Source organism: Poromitra crassiceps (genome assembly GCF_964638095.1).
Source record: "Poromitra crassiceps genome assembly, chromosome: 27".
NCBI lineage: Eukaryota > Metazoa > Chordata > Actinopteri > Beryciformes > Melamphaidae > Poromitra > Poromitra crassiceps.
Window position 1 is genome coordinate 5,419,873 of NC_139650.1, and position 18,513 is coordinate 5,438,385.

An 18,513-nucleotide genomic window follows, 5' to 3' on the forward strand; every position below is an offset into this window, starting at 1 on the left:
GTTTCGGTACCGTTAGATTTTAAGTTGGAAATTCGACACACCGGCCTAAATTGCGAATGGTTCCTCTGAAAGGTGCGAGGCAAAGTTTGTGCATGGGGATGCTGGTGAAGTGTTTGGTCTGATCCAGTCTGATCACAACAGCGTGAGCGGAGGAGGAGGGAGGAGGACTGACGGCAGACAGCAAGACAACCTGGCAACAATACCTTCTCCGTTATATTAGGTTCAACATCTTAAACTCGTCCTAGTGTAGTTAGAATACTCAGTTTTGCATTAGTCTATATGCGTGCAGCAGCAGGCGTATGGAGTAGAAAACCTACAGTTTGGTGACTTCCTGCGTCCATCCGATCCATCCATCCATCCCCAGCACAAAACTTTCGGTGCGGCTCACTCGTCCGTCACCCATCATCATCTGATCATGTGGATTATTTTGGCGTTGCTTCTGGCTGCAGCGGCCGGCGGTCCTGATGGGGCTCGGGGATGCCAGCTTGCCCACGACTGGAGACCGCAGACAGAAGCGTGCCGCGCCGAGCTGGCGGAGATCATCGTGTTCGCCAAGGTGCTGGCGCTGCACAAGGAGTCGTACAGCGCCCTGTACAACTACCTGCCGTGGCAGCACGACACGGACCTGCTGTTCTCCGCGGAGATCGAGCTGCTGTGCGACCAGGCGTGGGGCAGCATGCTGGAGGTGCCCGCAGGCTCCAGGTTTAATGTCACCGGCCTGGGCTACTTCCCCTGCTTCTCCTACAGTGTCACCGAGAACAACTCCTACTACTTCTTTCTAAGGTGAGCCGCGGGGAAAAGTATAGCCAACAATTCAGTTGTTTCTACTACTTTGTTATATTTTAGGGCAGTGATATTGGATATTGCTATTAGCTGCTGGGACTGACTGACTTGGATGCGATGCATAAATGCATGACTGTACTTGTGTAGTAGTCAACCTTGTGGATTTTATGCTGAGTGAGTATTTTCTCATTGTCAACTCTGCAGGTTTTCAAAGTCTGAGACTGTGGGCCTCCCCGCACTCAAGACAAAGCTTGGACAAGCCACGCCCCCCCCATCACGAATAATAATGTTATTTGATCCCATTGCATATTGCCACTCAAATTGAGCCAAGAAGATATGATATTGCTGTTGACAGGCTTCAGACTACACCAACAGATCTTTGTTTTACAGTAAACTTCCTCAAAACTCTGAACTATCTCTTTAACCAAATCACTCATTTAGGATATTCTATGTGATCTCCTTTTGATAATAACTGTGCAATAACTAAGCCTCCCCTGAAACTGTTTGGAGCCCCCCCTGAGGATAGGCCTGCCTCCCACTTTGAAAGTGCCTAGGCTCTTTCAATGCACCTTTATGGCATGTTTCTCAGTAATTATCTACGTTTATACAGATCCCCCCCATTACATTGCCTAAATGGAGGGGGGGGGGTTATAATCTCCCATCCGGAATAAATGAAGCCTGTCGATTGTCTTCTGCTTCTGCTGCACAGACAGAGGGCTGAATTTCATCTCCCACACTGTGACTGTGCATGCGTGTTAAACAGTGCAAGTGGTAATCTAAGACAGCTCACCTCACTGGTGAAGTGGGGCCACTGTGTTGACTCATTCTAGGTGACAACTCAAACTCCCACAATGCTGTTTGACCTTGATATGTTGCAGACCGTTAAAACGCAGCGCCCCACCCCCCACCCCCCATCTGACCCCGTTGTGCCCCCACCACTTTTCAACACAACGCGACGCCCCCCCCTGCCCTGCTCCCTAAAACGTCACTGACCCCCATAGTTTGAAGATAAAAGCAGTGGTGCAGTCAGTGGCCTATTTCTGTATTTCTATCACGAGGCTGTGTGTGAATAGTATCTCTATGTTAAAGGTGGTAGAATGTAGTGTGACTGTTGCCCTGGGTGACATTGTGCTTGAGAGTGTCTGGAATGAGAATGTGCTTGAGACTCAGGAGAATCAGCATACAATATATTGTCATGAAACTCTGCTAGCACAGACCCACACATTTGTCAAATGTCATTATAACGAAAAAAGTCTGAAACTAATTTGGACAAATACAGTATATATTATTAATTAATATTATTATATTATTAAATTATATTGTTGTAGTCGAGGCGGACTTCGACTCCAGCACTCGGACTCATTTTCAGGACTCCTGACTCGACTTGGACTTGGATTTGAGCTTCATGCATTCAGACTCGGAAGTTGGAGATGAGGACTCGGACTTGTTAATTGATAAAGACTTCTTTTTTGTTTTCTTTGTTTTCTTTTTTGTAATAGGCCCTAATAATTTGCCATATGGTACTGGTAGCTATATTACTACTGTGACATTCAATTTCATGCAGGCTCAGGCACATGTGTTCCACCTACATGTGGATTGACACTCATCCTACCATAGAATGAAGTTAACTCTGCCTGTCCTGTCTGAACCCATGTATCTCCCCAGCGAGTCAATCTGAAACTGCACATGGGTATATTCAGTATTGGCATTTTATTATATTATATTATATTATACAGTATTATATAATATTATATTATATTGTATTGTATTATATTATATTATATAATATTATATAATATAATATTATATTATATTATATTATATACAGTATTGGCATAGGCAGGGACTGCTGACGACGATTTTTCCATTTCTCGCACATTTAAGCTGTTTATGAGCATTTATGCCTTCACCATCCTGGGATAAAATATAGCCGCCGGGACATACCGTCAGACTCAGGTAAGGTGAACTCGACTCTTGACTCTTCTTTGGTGACTCAGACTTGGACTAGAACACTAGGGACTCAAGACTCGACTCAGACTTGAGTCAATAGTGACTTGATTACAACACTGAGTGTAGTTAACAATTTATACTCACTGTCTTTATTAGCCTTGTTTGTAGTTAGGAAGCCTCTATGATTCAGAATCATCCGGCTCTGTGATGCCAGCTGATATTTTCAGTCAATGTGTTGTTTTTTGGACAAAATGCAACGTGTTCGCCTGCTTGTTTCTAAAAGTAGAATATAAACCTGGACTGCATGTGTTCCTGGGCCTTCTTTACAAAGGAAAACAGTGACAGTGCTGACCTGTGACTGCACATGTTCCTGGGCCTTCTTTACAAAGGAAACCAGTGACAGTGTTGACCTGTGACTGCATGTGTTCCTGGGCCTTCTTTACAAAGGAAAACAGTGACAGTGCTGACCTGTGACTACATGTGTTCCTGGGCCTTCTTTACAAAGGAAAACAGTGACAGTGCTGACCTGTGACTGCATGTGTTCCTGGGCCTTCTTTACAAAGGAAAACAGTGACAGTGCTGACCTGTGACTGCACGTGTTCCTGGGCCTTCTTTACAAAGGAAAACAGTGACAGTGCTGACCTGTGACTGCACATGTTCCTGGGCCTTCTTTACAAAGGAAAACAGTGACAGTGCTGACCTGTGACTGCACGTGTTCCTGGGCCTTCTTTACAAAGAAAAACAGTGACAGTGCTCACCTGTGACTGCACGTGTTCCTGGGCCTTCTTTACAAAGGAAAACGGTGACAGTGTTGACCTGTGACTGCACATGTTCCTGGGCCTTCTTTACAAAGGAAAACAGTGACAGTGTTGACCTGTGACTGCACATGTTCCTGGGCCTTCTTTACAAAGGAAAACAGTGACAGTGTTGACCTGTGACTGCATGTGTTCCTGGGCCTTCTTTACAAAGGAAAACAGTGACAGTGCTGACCTGTAGTGACAGTGCTGACCTGTAGTGACAGTGCTGACCTGTAGGGACAGTGCTGACCTGTAGTGGCAGTGCTGACCTGTAGGGACAGTGCTGACCTGTAGTGACAGTGCTGACCTGTAGGGACAGTGCTGACCTGTAGTGGCAGTGCTGACCTGTAGGGACAGTGCTGACCTGTAGTGGCAGTGCTGACCTGTAGGGACAGTGCTGACCTGTAGGGACAGTGCTGACCTGTAGTGACAGTGCTGACCTGTAGGGACAGTGCTGACCTGTAGGGACAGTGCTGACCTGTAGGGACAGTGCTGACCTGTAGTGACAGTGCTGACCGGTGCAGAGCAGTGATGAGAGGAGGGAAGGAGTCTGGGAGCAATCAGGCAGGGGACGTACTGTAGACATCCACTTTTCATTAGTATCCGTGCACTTCATACTTCATTATATTGATTTCTATAGTCAGGGTTGGAATATATTTCATAGAATGGCAAAGCTCCCACTCACATTTCAAAAAGTCTTTTGGCAGCTTTCTTCATCTTTGTGTTGGACAGGAACAAGGCTGTTATACAGGAAACCTAATGCATTCCAGCCAGTGCAATTACAGAGCCAGACACTTCCCAACAGCTTGAAGGTGCACCTACAAAGAATGTGCACTCAGGGGTCTTAGCAGCTCACCAACCATGGGTAAGAAAGACCACCACCGAGGGGTCTTAGCAGCTCACCAACCAGGTAAGAAAGACCACCACTCAGGGGTCTTAGCAGCTCACCAACCATGGGTAAGAAAGACCACCACTCAGGGGTCTTAGCAGCTCACCAACCATGGGTAAGAAAGACCACCACTCAGGGGTCTTAGCAGCGCACCAAGCATGGGTCAGAAAGACCACCACTCAGGGGTCTTAGCAGCGCACCAAGCATGGGTAAGAAAGACCACCACTCAGGGGTCTTAGCAGCTCACCAACCATGGGTAAGAAAGACCACCACTCAGGGGTCTTAGCAGCGCACCAAGCATGGGTAAGAAAGACCACCACTCAGGGGTCTTAGCAGCTCACCAACCATGGGTAAGAAAGACCACCACTCAGGGGTCTTAGCAGCGCACCAAGCATGGGTCAGAAAGACCACCACTCAGGGGTCTTAGCAGCTCACCAACCATGGGTACAAAAGACCACCTGGCACCTGTCTGCCCAGGCACCTCTGCTGGACGAATGCAGTCTACTTGCTGGGTGAAATGGACCTGTGCAGACAGGTCGTCTGACTGATGTTTCTCACATTCTCCTGTTCCTCTTAAACACATTAGCAGTTAGATTATTCAGAGGTGGTCTTTCAAAGGCATTCCTGAGCCATCTTGAAACAAAATAGTCAGCTATCCCGCATGGGGGTCTGCAGCAGTGCCAAGAGCAATGATAGCACTATGTTTATCGTGCACGCACACACACGCACACGCACACGCACACGCACACGCACACGCACACACACACACATGCACACACACACACACACATGCACCCACCCGTGCGCGACCGCACACACACACACACACACACACACACTCACACACACAAGGATGCTGTAAGGGAAACTACACGTAAAAGGCTTTACGTAAGATGATATACTCTCTACTGTAACCAATTTCAGTTAATTACACCCCTGGGACTACTTTGCTGCCCCCTGTTGTGATGGTGAAGACATCCGGGCCTTCACCCTGTAATCAGCCAGGCGAGCCCCTGAAAACTCCCTGAAACCAAACAGGCCCCATTAACATGCAGACATCATGCTAATAATCAGGAGGCAATAAACCAATGCAAAAAAGATGCTACAATACTAAACTGCTAAAGGGTAGCAAAAGCCAGAGCCGTGTAGATAGAAGAGTCCCGACATCTCCATTTACTTTAATGGACCAGTTTTTTCCTCTCAAGAGTTCCATGAAGTAAGGTTCTGGATTAAGCAGCACTGTCAGAGTTGCAGGAAAATAGACAGTTTGTGTTGTACTCTGAAAGGGTTTTTCATCCCCTGAATCAAATTGTACATTATCAGCTTTATTTTAGCATGCAAAAGTAGCGCGAGACCCATTCCTGGCTGTTCATTGGCTAATGAGTCTCGCATTGTGGTCCTCCGCTGACGCCACTCTCTCTCTAGAGGACACTAGCAAAAGCTAGACACTGATGATGTCATAGGCACTGATGATGTCATAGACATTGTGACATCATCATCAGTGATGTCACAAGAGCAGGCGAGGCCACACAGCGGCCGAACTGCGTATGCAAGCTGTACACGGCCAGCTCGGTGAGCCTAGGAATCAAGCGCGCGTATCGCGTGAGATGCCCAGTAGAAGCAAATCAGCGAGCTAATTAGAGCACAGATCCGGCAGAATCTCATTGAGTTTGTCTTCCAGTTTTTGTTCCAAAACAAAGTATGGAAAGGGAGTTTTTGTAGGCAGAAATCTCAGTGCCTGCTGAAGTCATCATCAAGTCACTGCTATCGATCAACAACACGCTCAAACCCTCACAGATATATTGTGGTTCCTTTGTACTTTATGGGATCATAAAATCTGACTTGCATTTCTTTTTTTATTTTCTTTTTTATTTGGATTTCCCCCTAGTTTTTCCCCAATTCCCTGTCCCGGTCGTGGCTCCAGCCCTTCTGCTGATCTGGGGAGAGATGTAGACTAACACATGCTTCCTCTGACACATGAGCAGTCGCCACTCGCTTCTTTTCACCTAACAGCGAGGAGTTTCACAGCGGCAGGACGTAGCGTGTGGGAGGATCACGCTATTCCCCCCAGTTCCCCTCCCTCCCAAACAGACGCCCGGCTGACCACAGGAGGTGCTAGTGCAGTGACCAGAACCTTAATCTGGCTTCCCACCCACAGACACACCAGGCCAATTGTGCCTGTATGGACGCCCGACCAAACCGGTGGTAACACGGCTGTAGCTCAGGAGGTAGAGCGGGTCGTCCACTAATCGCTTTGGATAAAAGAGGTCGGTGGTTCGATTCCCGGCTCCTCCAGTCTGCATGTCGAAGTGTCCTTGGGCAAGATACTGAACCCCAAATTGCTCCCATTGGTGTGCCAGCACCCTGCGTGGTAACCTGCCGTCATCGGTGTATGAATGGGTGAATGTACCTACTGACTGTAAAGCGCTTTGGATAAAAGCGCTCTATAAATGCAGGCCATTTACCATTTAACACGGGGGCTCGAACCTGCAACCCTCATGTTGGTAGGCAGGGAATCTACTGCTAAACTACCGCAGATCTCATGGAAGCTGCCCATCATTCGGGGTGCAAGAACTGAGATTGCTCAAACTAAATGCCTCTTTTGTAATTCAAGGCTCCCACTCGTGAACTTTAAACACGTTACTATTAAACAGTGTTGTTGTTGTGGCGTCTCTGCAACACTGAGTCCCAGACATCGCACGAGCAAGCCAACGCTGAAAAGTTCTCATCGTAGTCTCCAGCGGACTTCCACTTCCTGTAATAAAAGCCCTAACAACATTGTCTCAGACCAAAATAACCTTCCCCAATCAATCACCAGTACAAGTTCCCAGGACAGGACGAATCGGAGCTGAGCACGGAGGGGGGGGGGGAAAAATGCAACTGCGGATCTCCCCCGGGACCGTTAAATGAGACAGATGGAGCGTTCTGTCTGTCCGTGCCATATGTTTGAACTTGGCCTATGAAAAGTTGAACCCGCATCATCTGACTCCTTCAAGATCTTCAAGCTCTCTATCAAAAGAAAGTGTTGCGAAACCCAAACAGTGGCGACGACGGAAATGTCTTCTACTCAAGAGCGGGTTCAAGTTGTTGCATTCTTACATTAGACATCGGAGTATCCAAATAGTCCTCATTTTGGGAACACAAATGAGCCACACAAAGTCAGATTTGGGAACAATGTGTGTTGTGTTGCATGGGGAACATTTGGCTTCCTGAAGATATTAGTGGATTCCAAAAAAACATCTGTGGACTACAGATGTGTCCTGTGTGTGGAGAAGGGTTCTCTCTCGCTTCTTGTGTTTTAATTTTAGTTCATAGGGTTCTTGTTAGCTCTTCTTCTGTTATTGCAGTCAGTGTATGAGTCCAGTCCGAGACCCCTTCCTCTGGTTCCTCTGGTTCCTCTGGTTCCTCTGGATCCACGACTCCTGCTGACCTCCTCGCCGCTTTGCTTACATTCACCCTCTGACCCGTTTTGTTGAAGCAAAACATCACGTCGTCTCCACCTCCCAAAAGTCCAAGCAAAGCAAGCACACACGCACACACACACACACACACGCGCGCGCACACACACACACACACACACATGCGCGCGTGCACCCGCACACATGAAGTCTCTGATGACAGGGATAATCAAACTTTTGATGTCCCTCGAGGGACTGGAGATGGAATCCAGATGCATGGAGAACACTTCCTCTCGCACACACACTTGACATAGCGAGAGGAGATATGAACCATACGCACTAAATCCCCCTGGCTTGTAACTCGCTGCTTTGAGTCATGCACACACACAATGCTTGAATTTGAATAAAAGTGTCTGTAGACAATTCTGCACGTGTCCGGACAATCATCTGGGGTGTTCCTCCTGGCTCAGTTAATGGCTGATAATACGTTTTGATGCAGAGTTCTCTAAAAAAGAAGATCACACACACACGCACGCACGCACGCACGCACGCACGCACGCGCACACACACACACACACACACACACACACACACACACACACACACACGGACGAAAGTTACTTTCAAATTGTAATATGTTACATATTAATGATGGCCTACCTTACTCTTGAAATTGAAATTAATATCCTAATCTGCTGGATTACACACAGACACACACACACACACACACACACACGCGCGCGCGCGCGCACACACTAAACCCGAGTGCAACTCATCTCCAGAATCCAGACTTATCTTCATCAACAAGACAGAGACTGCTAAAAGAAAAATATCAAGTAAAGCTTGAACAATCTTCTGCACATAGGATATTTGTACTCTGAATGAAATGAGCATGGACAGCTGATACATTTTTTAGGGCTAATGTGTAATTAAACGATGAATTATACAGTGAAAAGATACTGAGAATGCAATATTATTCATATGGGTTTGTTGCATTGTGACGTCCCTCTACTGTATATAGTGTCTTACTGGGTGTGTTTTCATTCTCTAATGGTGACCGTGTGGGAATATTGTTCTTGCGCTGTTCACGTCAGCTGTTCACGTCAGCTGTTCACGTCAGCTGTTCACGTCAGCTGCGTGGAGTCACATTTTCAGGGAGCTGCACACCTGCGGCGCATACGGCGAGGGTTTTGACGTTGTAGCATGTTTTCCACTTCAGTGCTGTTCAAGAGGCATAATCCATCACTGCCAAAAATACTGAGATTGTTACTCTATAATGCCTTGCCTTAATTAGCCACAATTTCTGTATTTCAGATTCAGTGAAATCTTGAAAAAATAGTAAAAAGAAAAATCCTTCAATTCCTTCAATTACCAATTACTTCAATTTCAGTAGATTTTCTCCGTAAAGATGATGGATTGTGTCCAGTAGCGGAGCGTACACCGGGGCAGAGGGTGCGCCCGCCCCGGTGCCCACTCGTCAGGGGGGCCCATAATTTATTTTTATTTTTTTGCAGGCCAGGCCAGGCCAGGCCACCGGGCCCGGCTGGCAACCTGTGTTTTTCATTTTCTTCTTCAGAACAAGCTTGTCTGTAAAGTGGCTTCACTGTAGGCTTTCTTGGACATAATATTACTTGGCTCAATGAGTGACAAATTGTGTTTTCGGATATAGGGGCTATCAGCTATTTTACAGTTGTGACTTAAAATGACTTTATTTAATAAAGTCAGTGGTGTGAGTGTGAGAGGAATTCAATCAATAGACAATAACATTGGTGTGTTTAAAATGAGATATTCCACTAAATATGGCTAAAACCGATTCAAACATGCAAAAAAGGCAAATTTTTCTTCGCGCAAAAAATAATAAAAAAAATTGATGGGGCCCCCCTAAGAGCTTCGCCCCCTCTGGGCTGATAGGGTCGCTCCGCCCCTGATTGTGTCATTTGCTTTGCTTTCAAATGTTGAGTTGAGTGTGTGTATTCACGTGTGTGTGTGTGTGTGTGTGTGTGTGTGTGTGTGTGTGTGTGTGTGTGTGTGTGTGTGTGTGTGTGTGTGTGTGTGTGTGTGTGTGTGTGTGTGTGTGTGTGTGTGTGTGTGTGTGTGTGAAACTGTTTGCCTATGTGTTTGCCTGTGTGTTCAGTTGTGCCTTTGTTCACAGCTGTGTCGATGCCATCTCTTCCCTTTCTCCCGTGCAGGATGGATGAGAACTACAGTATTATCCCTCATGGAGTGAACTTCCAGGACGCCATCTTCCCCGACACTGCAGACAACCACCGCATGTTCGCCAGCCTTTTCCAGTTTTCCAACTGCACGCCTGGGACTCAGGTCCACACCTTCACCCCGGAGTGGGAGGCCCAGGAGGACAGCCGGGTGCGTAGCCACATCAACAGCAGCACCAACAACACAGATGGCTAGTGCGTGGTGATGGAACACTCCAGTCAGCTCTTTCAGACTAGAACAATCACTTTGATTCAGTTGCTGGAAATCCATTGTGGTTTCCCTTGCTTTGGGGAAAAGATTGCAATGAAGCATTGACATCCCTAATAGCCTTAAGTCTTGTGCTGCATAGAAATGGATTCAACATGGCACTCAGTGGGGGCGTCCGGGTAGTGTAGCGGTAGATTCCCTGCCTACCAACACGAGGGTCGCAGGTTCGCTCCGGCTTGGTCGGGCGTCCATACAGGCACGATTGGCTGTGTCTGCGGGTGGGAAGCCAGGTGGTGTAACTGGTCGCTGCACTAGCGCCTCCTTGGAGCGGAAGGGAATCAAGTGTTTCCCCTAGGAAAAAATTCAGGCCTGGAGGGATTCCGAAACGTACCCCGACCGCAACGGTGGGGGTACCGCAACGGGTACGTTTAGCGTCGCTGGCGACGCTAAACTTTTAGCTAACCTGTTCGGGGGTACCGCAACAGGCTACCGCAACGGGTAAGTTTAGCATCGCTGGCGACTCTAAACTTTTAGCTAACCTGTTCGCATCTATGTTCGCAATGGCATCCCAAGTATCATCATACTATTATGGGATGCAATGCGAACAGTTGTGTTATGGGATGTGCGTTTCCCAGGCAATGACACACATTGACACGTTTTGGAACAGCGCACTCCTAAAAGCAAAATGCTTATTGTTTTGAATGATTTGGCATCTTCTATTACTGTCAACACCAGTATTGTTGTATTGTAATAATATGCCATAAGGGTTTATTGAAATTTTGGGGAGAGGAGATTTTTTTTTTTTTTGCATTTCCTTTTCTGGCCTGGCGGGGGCGTCGTTGGCCTGGCGGGCCCGCCAGGCCTGTAGAATGGTAGGGGAAACACTGGGAACTGATGGGAATAGCGTGATCCTCCCACGTGCTAGGTCCTGCCAGTGAAGCTCCCCGCTGTCAGGTGAAAAGAAGCAGCTGGCAGCTGCGCATGTGTTGGAGGAAGCATGGTGCTAGTCTACGGCTCTTCCCAGATCGGCAGAGGGTGTAGCAGGGGGAAATTGGACAAAATGCAATTGCGGAGAAAATGAGGGAAAATTCCGAATAAAGAAAAAGAAAAAAAAACATACTCAGTGGTTTTCAAAGACAGACTATGGTGAAGCTTGCAAGGGAAATATCTTGTTATTGGGAAACATAAATTTGTTGCGGTTTGCTCAGACATAGTTAGAAGAAGTCAGAAGGAAAATTCCACCCTGAAACATTTTAATCATGTTTTCTTGTTTGTTTTTACGAGCTGTTGGTGATGTAACTTGCATTTCTGGGTCCATTTTGTTGTCATGGTGGTGTATTCTTCTTATCCCCATAGATGGGTGGCAAAATGTAGTGATGTGACACAGGTGGAGATATTTACAGCAAAACAAAACGATTGCTCGCTCCACCCAAATACGTATACGTCACGGTGTTCACTGGAGGCAAAACACATGAAATTTTGGAGACAAACATGATGAATCACCTCTGTAGTTAACTTAATGGTTGACAAACACTTTCAAATATCATGTCGGTTACTTATCCAGTCATGGAAGTACAGTTTGCCGTCAAGACATAACGTTAGCCTTTTGTTCCGTTTACAGTAACGTTAGCCTAACCCAAGTCTAATACTTGGTTGTCTGCCACTGGCTAGGCAGAACTTTGGATCACATGACACAAAACTCATCTGTATTTCAAGTCTTGTAGACTACATGCCCATTCAGTTATTGGCATCTAAAGATTTCTACGCCTTCAGGTTCTTGTTTGGTTTCTATCAGGTAGCCTGGTCATTCATCCACAGTAGGTAATCCTGTCAGACCGTCCAGGAGTCGGCCAATCTGGTTAATGTTAACATTTTTTCAAGTAACACTCGTGGTGCTGGAGAGTGAGCGGGCGTTACATATTCAGAGAAACTTGTATTTTTCTTCAGCCAAAAACAAACCAACTAAACTTGCTAGCCAGCATTGGCTATAACGTGTTCCGGTGTCGCTGCAATTTCGGCTCGCCTACCAGATCGGCTCGGGCACACATTGTGATTGGCTGTACGTCGGACACGTGGGATTAACGTGGGCAAAATGTCCGACAGCTTGGCAAGCTAAGCTACTGATGTTATCGGACATTTGGGAACATTAAAATAATGAATCATACAAACATTCAGTGATCCTGATTCAAGTGTTACAGGGCCATTTCTCATAAACACGAGCCTTACTTTTCGAAAAATAAATATTGTGAGAGTTTAACTTCATCTGTAGTTGTCGACCCCTGAGCCGAGCACATCCGGTAGGGAGAGCGAGGCGATGTGGTCGGGGCGAGTAGATCCGGTAGCTACACCGGGGTTACTTTCTACCTCCACCTGCACCCATCTATAACCAATTGACAATGCAAAATTCAGGCTCACTCTCTGGGGGATGCTGAATGAAATGCATTTTCTTTTTGGCGGGGAGGGAGGGGGGGGGGGGGTGTTGCAATGTAAGAAATCACTAGCTGAGTTAGGAGAAGACAAGGAAGCACTGTTCATTTGTGTATGAGTGTATAAATCAAACGCACCCCGGCCTTATTCCCTCTAATGAATCTAAAGCTTTGGCATAATCCTCACCGTTTTAGACCAGTCTTCTTCTTCTGCCTGTTTCCAATCAGTTGCCGACTACTCATAAAAGCGCAAACTCTGTCATGGCAAAAGAGAATAATAAACGTGGTTCATATAACGCTTAGGTCAGTGTAATTATAATGACAGAGCTGTTAGCTATCAGCGCTGCTGGAATCCAGGCGGCCTTCTTACATCATTCCTATGATTAGTCTTCCCCTTAGCAAAAGAACAACCAATTTGTTTTTTACTGGTAGTGCCGCACAACCTGACCTAAACTCACATCAGAACACTTTCTACCATGCAAGTCTAAGTAACAAGCCTGCATTATGGACATAGAGGCAATTTAACACGCGGTTCTGGGTCAACCAAAGACATGTTCATTTTCACCATTCAAGATTTTGTTATTTGGAATAACAGTTTTTTGTGTGTGTGTATGATAGCAAATACACTGTACTGGCCAGGATGGCTGGACAGTACGTAACTAATTCTATGCCTGAAGACAGATATAAATATATATAAATATCTGCCATCTATGCTGTAACAAATGTTGAATCTTCATGTGCTCAGCATATGGTAATTGCTGCTCACATGCTGTAGAGATTATAGTTGGCAATTAACTTGGTCAGACTTAGTTTGGCTTTAATGCACAAATGATATAGACGCGCATCTGTTTTCCGTCAAAACATTTTCAAACAAGCCTCTCCTGAGATGGGAAAATGTCACTTAGGTTAGGGCTCAACGTCTTCACACAACGCGAGGCTTGATCCATTTCATGTTTTGTTTTCGTTTCTATGGCGTTTGAGCTCCATCAGGGATGACAGATGATTCCAGTAGTCTTGCTCGTCCTTAAGCTTCTTATTACTGGTGTTCTTGCCATGCGTGTGTGTGCGTGTGTGTGCGTGTGTGCGTGCGTGTGTGTGTGTTATATAAGCTTGACATGCTGTGTTCTATTCCCTGTTTGGAGAGTTTGTGTGATGTTGATATAGCAGAAACGCTTATCAGTCTGCCATTCAGAGGCAGGTCTATATTGTAGGCTACGTCTGTGAGAGGTGGCTGATCAGATCTCAATCTCGGCTCCAGACCTCTTCAAGGGCAATTACCCAAGTATTTGTCCACACAGGGGCTTAGTCTGGAAGGACATTGTAGAAGTGGAAACAGGAACTGACTGAAGGTGTCTACATCTGTGTGAAATTCATACCTGGGTCTGCAGAATATATGGATGGGACCAGTGGCGTCATGCCCATTCAAGCCTGGGGGGGGGGGATGGGTCTGGGGGCGTGCCCCACTTTTTTTCCTTTTTTCTTTTAGAAAACCCTAGCCATATCTTCAGTCAGGGGGTTGATGCAATACGTAGGTCATTTTTGGGAGATTATATAGAAAGATAAGCCCTCGCAGTAGGCGCTGGTGGGCTGCGCCGCGGCTGGCGTGCAGCTCCCCGAAAATATGACTCGATGCAGCTGACGTGAACAGCGAAAGTATATAACAGAGAGTGAAAGTTATTAAAGTATATGCACGACATTCTCTCCTTGGGTAGTCTCGCTTGCCCGACTGTCTCTCCAGGAGAGACTTACTCTCACTCTGGTATAGCGGCGAAAAAAGGCTCCGTTATCTTTACAACCATCCACCGAAAGTACCAAGCACAAGCAGGCCTGCTTTATTGCACAATCCAAATCTTCGTCAAAACTTGCCATTTTCGTCGTGTCGCAACGAGCTAGCGTTGTTGTTTCACAGCGGAGAGCGACTATAGAAAGGAAATCCATAAATGGTCGGCGCCAATGGCAGAGCTTGGACCCACAGCCTGCTTCCAGGCAGTCAGACTACTCCTTGGGCTAAATTCTAGTCATTGAAATCATAGTGACTAATTTTGCTGTGGACCCCCGCTGCGACCCCCCTCGTCAAGCTGACGTTTGAGTATATATGTCTAGCTGTTGTTGGCAACGCCCCAAGTCGAGGCTGACGTTGTCGTATGTTTCCAGCTATTCCAGAGTGATAGGCTATTTTTCCTTTGTGGAAATGTATGCCGATATAAGGATTTAGAAAGTTTTGCATTGTATTTGAAAGAGCTCTTACCATGTTGGCAGGCTCTTTCACCTGTGGATATACTGGCAGTCTTTTTATGTGAATTTATGCCAGATTTCTTTTCAGTGAAGCAGACAAGATTGAGCTCTTCTTCAAGAAAAGGGGCAGCAGTATAACAGCTACATGTAGAGTAGAAGTGAGTGTATAAGTGAGTGAACAAAAGCACAAATTGACCAAAAAAAATCTCGAAATAAAGACAGTAGTTACCCTAATAATATAAAGTGGGAGATTACTGAGCTACACAAACTGATTTAGTAATGTTTTTAAATGACCCCCCAAAGTCTTTGAATATATGTCAAATTGCATAAAGTTGAGTCATTATATGCCCCCCCCCCCCCCCCCACTAAAAAAAGAATAGAATCGGCTGCACAAAACACCCTTAAATCTTGTGCTTATGTTTTCCTTTAAATATTTAACCTTATGGAGAAAGTGTAAGGGTGTTTTGTGCAGCCGATTCTATTTTATGGACACCTTAACTCTGAATCTAAGGGAAATCCTAACCCAGTGATACTCAACTGGCGGCCCGCGGCGCCCCCTGTGTGGCCCGCGATGGAATTTACAGTGCACCTGAACGCAACATGCAAGATACCCGCTGAATAAGTGTCCAAATGTTCATGTCATTCTGGCCAATACTCCTGCCCAATACTTATAGCATTTCAGTCTGGAATATGGAATATCTTTCAATAATCTATGATTTAGCTGCTAAATTGTCAAATACCGCCGTCTGCTCGCTACCCAGGCACTTATGTATGTACTTAACCCAACTAACTATCCGGTGTGCACAACATTGTCAGACTAAACTCCGGCTGACACCCCAAAAACCTACAATCCGCTACAGAAAAATGTATATTGATTGTTTATAAACTGGCCCCTGGCCTTCTATCATTTCACGAAAGTGGCCCCCGGGCAAAGCAAAGTTGAGTATCCCTGTCCTAACCTAAGGTGCTTTGTGCAACTGGGCCCTGCTCCTAAACTTGGGCCTTTTGCAGTATAACATTCCATACGAGGTCCCTATAGGACATAAGTAAGAGGGCATGGGGAGCTAATATTACACAAGCTAATGTACTAAGCAGTGATGTGGGCCGGCAGCCGGCAGCACATTTTTAACATTTCCTCAAAAGCCACAGCAGTGGTTATCTGATGGGAGGGAGTTGACATCAATGTTTCACTCTGCTCCGTGTGGAAGCGTTGGACTCACACTCAGCGAGACACGCATGCATTCAAACGCATCTGGGGCTCATTTTTCACCTTCCTCCTAGGTTGGGTTTTGAGCACTTTCCTCGCCTCTAAGTGCCGCATAGCTGTGACAGAGTGTTGTGGAACCCTTTTCTTTACCAGAGATTTATGTCTGTCTTTACCTAGAGCCAGACTATGTATTATGTCAGTCTTTACCTAGAGCCAGACTATGTATTATGTCAGTCTTTACCTAGAGCCAGACTATGTATTATGTCAGTCTTTACCTAGAGCCAGACTATGTATTATGTCAGTCTTTACCTAGAGCCAGACTATGTATTATGTCAGTCTTTACCTAGAGCCAGACTATGTATTATGTCAGTCTTTACCTAGAGCCAGACTATGTATTATGTCAGTCTTTACCTAGAGCCAGACTATGTCAGTCTTTACCTAGAGCCAGACTATGTATTATGTCAGCCTTTACCTAGAGCCAGACTATGTCAGTCTTTACCTAGAGCCAGACTATGTATTATGTCAGTCTTTACCTAGAGCCATACTATGTATTATGTCAGTCTTTACCTAGAGCCAGACTATGTATTATGTCAGTCTTTACCTAGAGCCAGACTATGTATTATGTCAGTCTTTACCTAGAGCCAGACTATGTCAGTCTTTACCTAGAGCCAGACTATGTATTATGTCAGTCTTTACCTAGAGCCATACTATGTATTATGTCAGTCTTTACCTAGAGCCAGACTACAGTATGTCAGTCTTTACCTAGAGCCAGACTATGTATTATGTCAGCCTTTACCTAGAGCCAGACAATGTCAGTCTTTACCTAGAGCCAGACTATGTATTATGTCAGTATTTACCTAGAGCCAGACTATGTATTATGTCAGTCTTTACATAGAGCCAGACTATGTATTATGTCAGTCTTTACCTAGAGCCATACTATGTATTATGTCAGTATTTACCTAGAGCCAGACTATGTATTATGTCAGTCTTTACCTAGAGCCAGACTATGTATTATGTCAGTCTTTACCTATAGCCAGACTATGTATTATGTCAGTCTTTACCTAGAGCCAGACTATGTATTATGTCAGTATTTACCTAGAGCCAGACTATGTATTATGTCAGTCTTTACCTAGAGCCAGACTATGTATTATGTCAGTCTTTACCTAGAGCCAGACTATGTATTATGTCAGTCTTTACCTAGAGCCAGACTATGTATTATGTCAGTCTTTACCTAGAGCCAGACTATGTATTATGTCAGTCTTTACCTAGAGCCAGACTATGTATTATGTCAGTCTTTACCTAGAGCCAGACTATGTATTATGTCAGTCTTTACCTAGAGCCAGACTATGTATTATGTCAGTCTTTACCTAGAGCCATACTATGTATTATGTCAGTATTTACCTAGAGCCAGACTATGTATTATGTCAGTCTTTACCTAGAGCCATACTATGTATTATGTCAGTCTTTACCTAGAGCCAGACTATGTATTATGTCAGTCTTTACCTAGAGCCAGACTATGTATTATGTCAGTCTTTACCTAGAGCCAGACTATGTATTATGTCAGCCTTTACCTAGAGCCAGACTATGTATTATGTCAGCCTTTACCTAGAGCCAGACTATGTATTATGTCAGTCTTTACCTAGAGCCAGACTATGTATTATGTCAGTCTTTACCTAGAGCCAGACTATGTATTATGTCAGTCTTTACCTAGAGCCAGACTATGTATTATGTCAGTCTTTACCTAGAGCCAGACTATGTATTATGTCGTCTTTACCTAGAGCCAGACTATGTATTATGTCAGTCTTTACCTAGAGCCAGACTATGTATTATGTCAGTCTTTACCTAGAGCCAGACTATGTATTATGTCAGTCTTTACCTAGAGCCAGACTATGTATTATGTCAGTCTTTACCTAGAGCCAGACTATATATTATGTCAGTCTTTACCTAGAGCCAGACTATGTATTATGTCAGTCTTTACCTAGAGACAGACTATGTATTATGTCAGTCTTTACCTAGAGCCAGACTATGTATTATGTCAGTCTTTACCTAGAGCCAGACTATGTATTATGTCAGTCTTTACCTAGAGCCAGACTATGTATTATGTCAGTCTTTACCTAGAGCCAGACTATGTATTATGTCAGTCTTTACCTAGAGCCAGACTATGTATTATGTCAGTCTTTACCTAGAGCCAGACTATGTATTATGTCAGTCTTTACCTAGAGCCAGACTATGTATTATGTCAGTCTTTACCTAGAGCCAGACTATGTATTATGTCAGTCTTTACCTAGAGCCAGACTATGTGTTATGTCAGTCTTTACCTAGAGCCAGACTATGTATTATGTCAGTCTTTACCTAGAGCCAGACTATGTATTATGTCAGTCTTTACCTAGAGCCAGACTATGTATTA

At 45.3% G+C, this 18,513-nt stretch overlaps 1 protein-coding gene across 1 annotated transcript in view; it reads left to right on the plus strand.

Moving 5' to 3' along the window:
- Positions 1-157: 157 nt before the first annotated feature.
- The window catches only part of ccdc3b (coiled-coil domain containing 3b), a 29,899-nt gene continuing 11,543 nt past the window's right edge, over positions 158-18,513 (plus strand). Inside the window, exons 1-2 of the mRNA XM_083661900.1 lie at positions 158-783; positions 10,007-10,181. Coding sequence (XP_083518026.1) covers positions 416-783; positions 10,007-10,181 — 543 coding nt within the window. The 5' untranslated portion in view covers positions 158-415. The remainder of the gene's footprint in view (positions 784-10,006; positions 10,182-18,513) is intronic.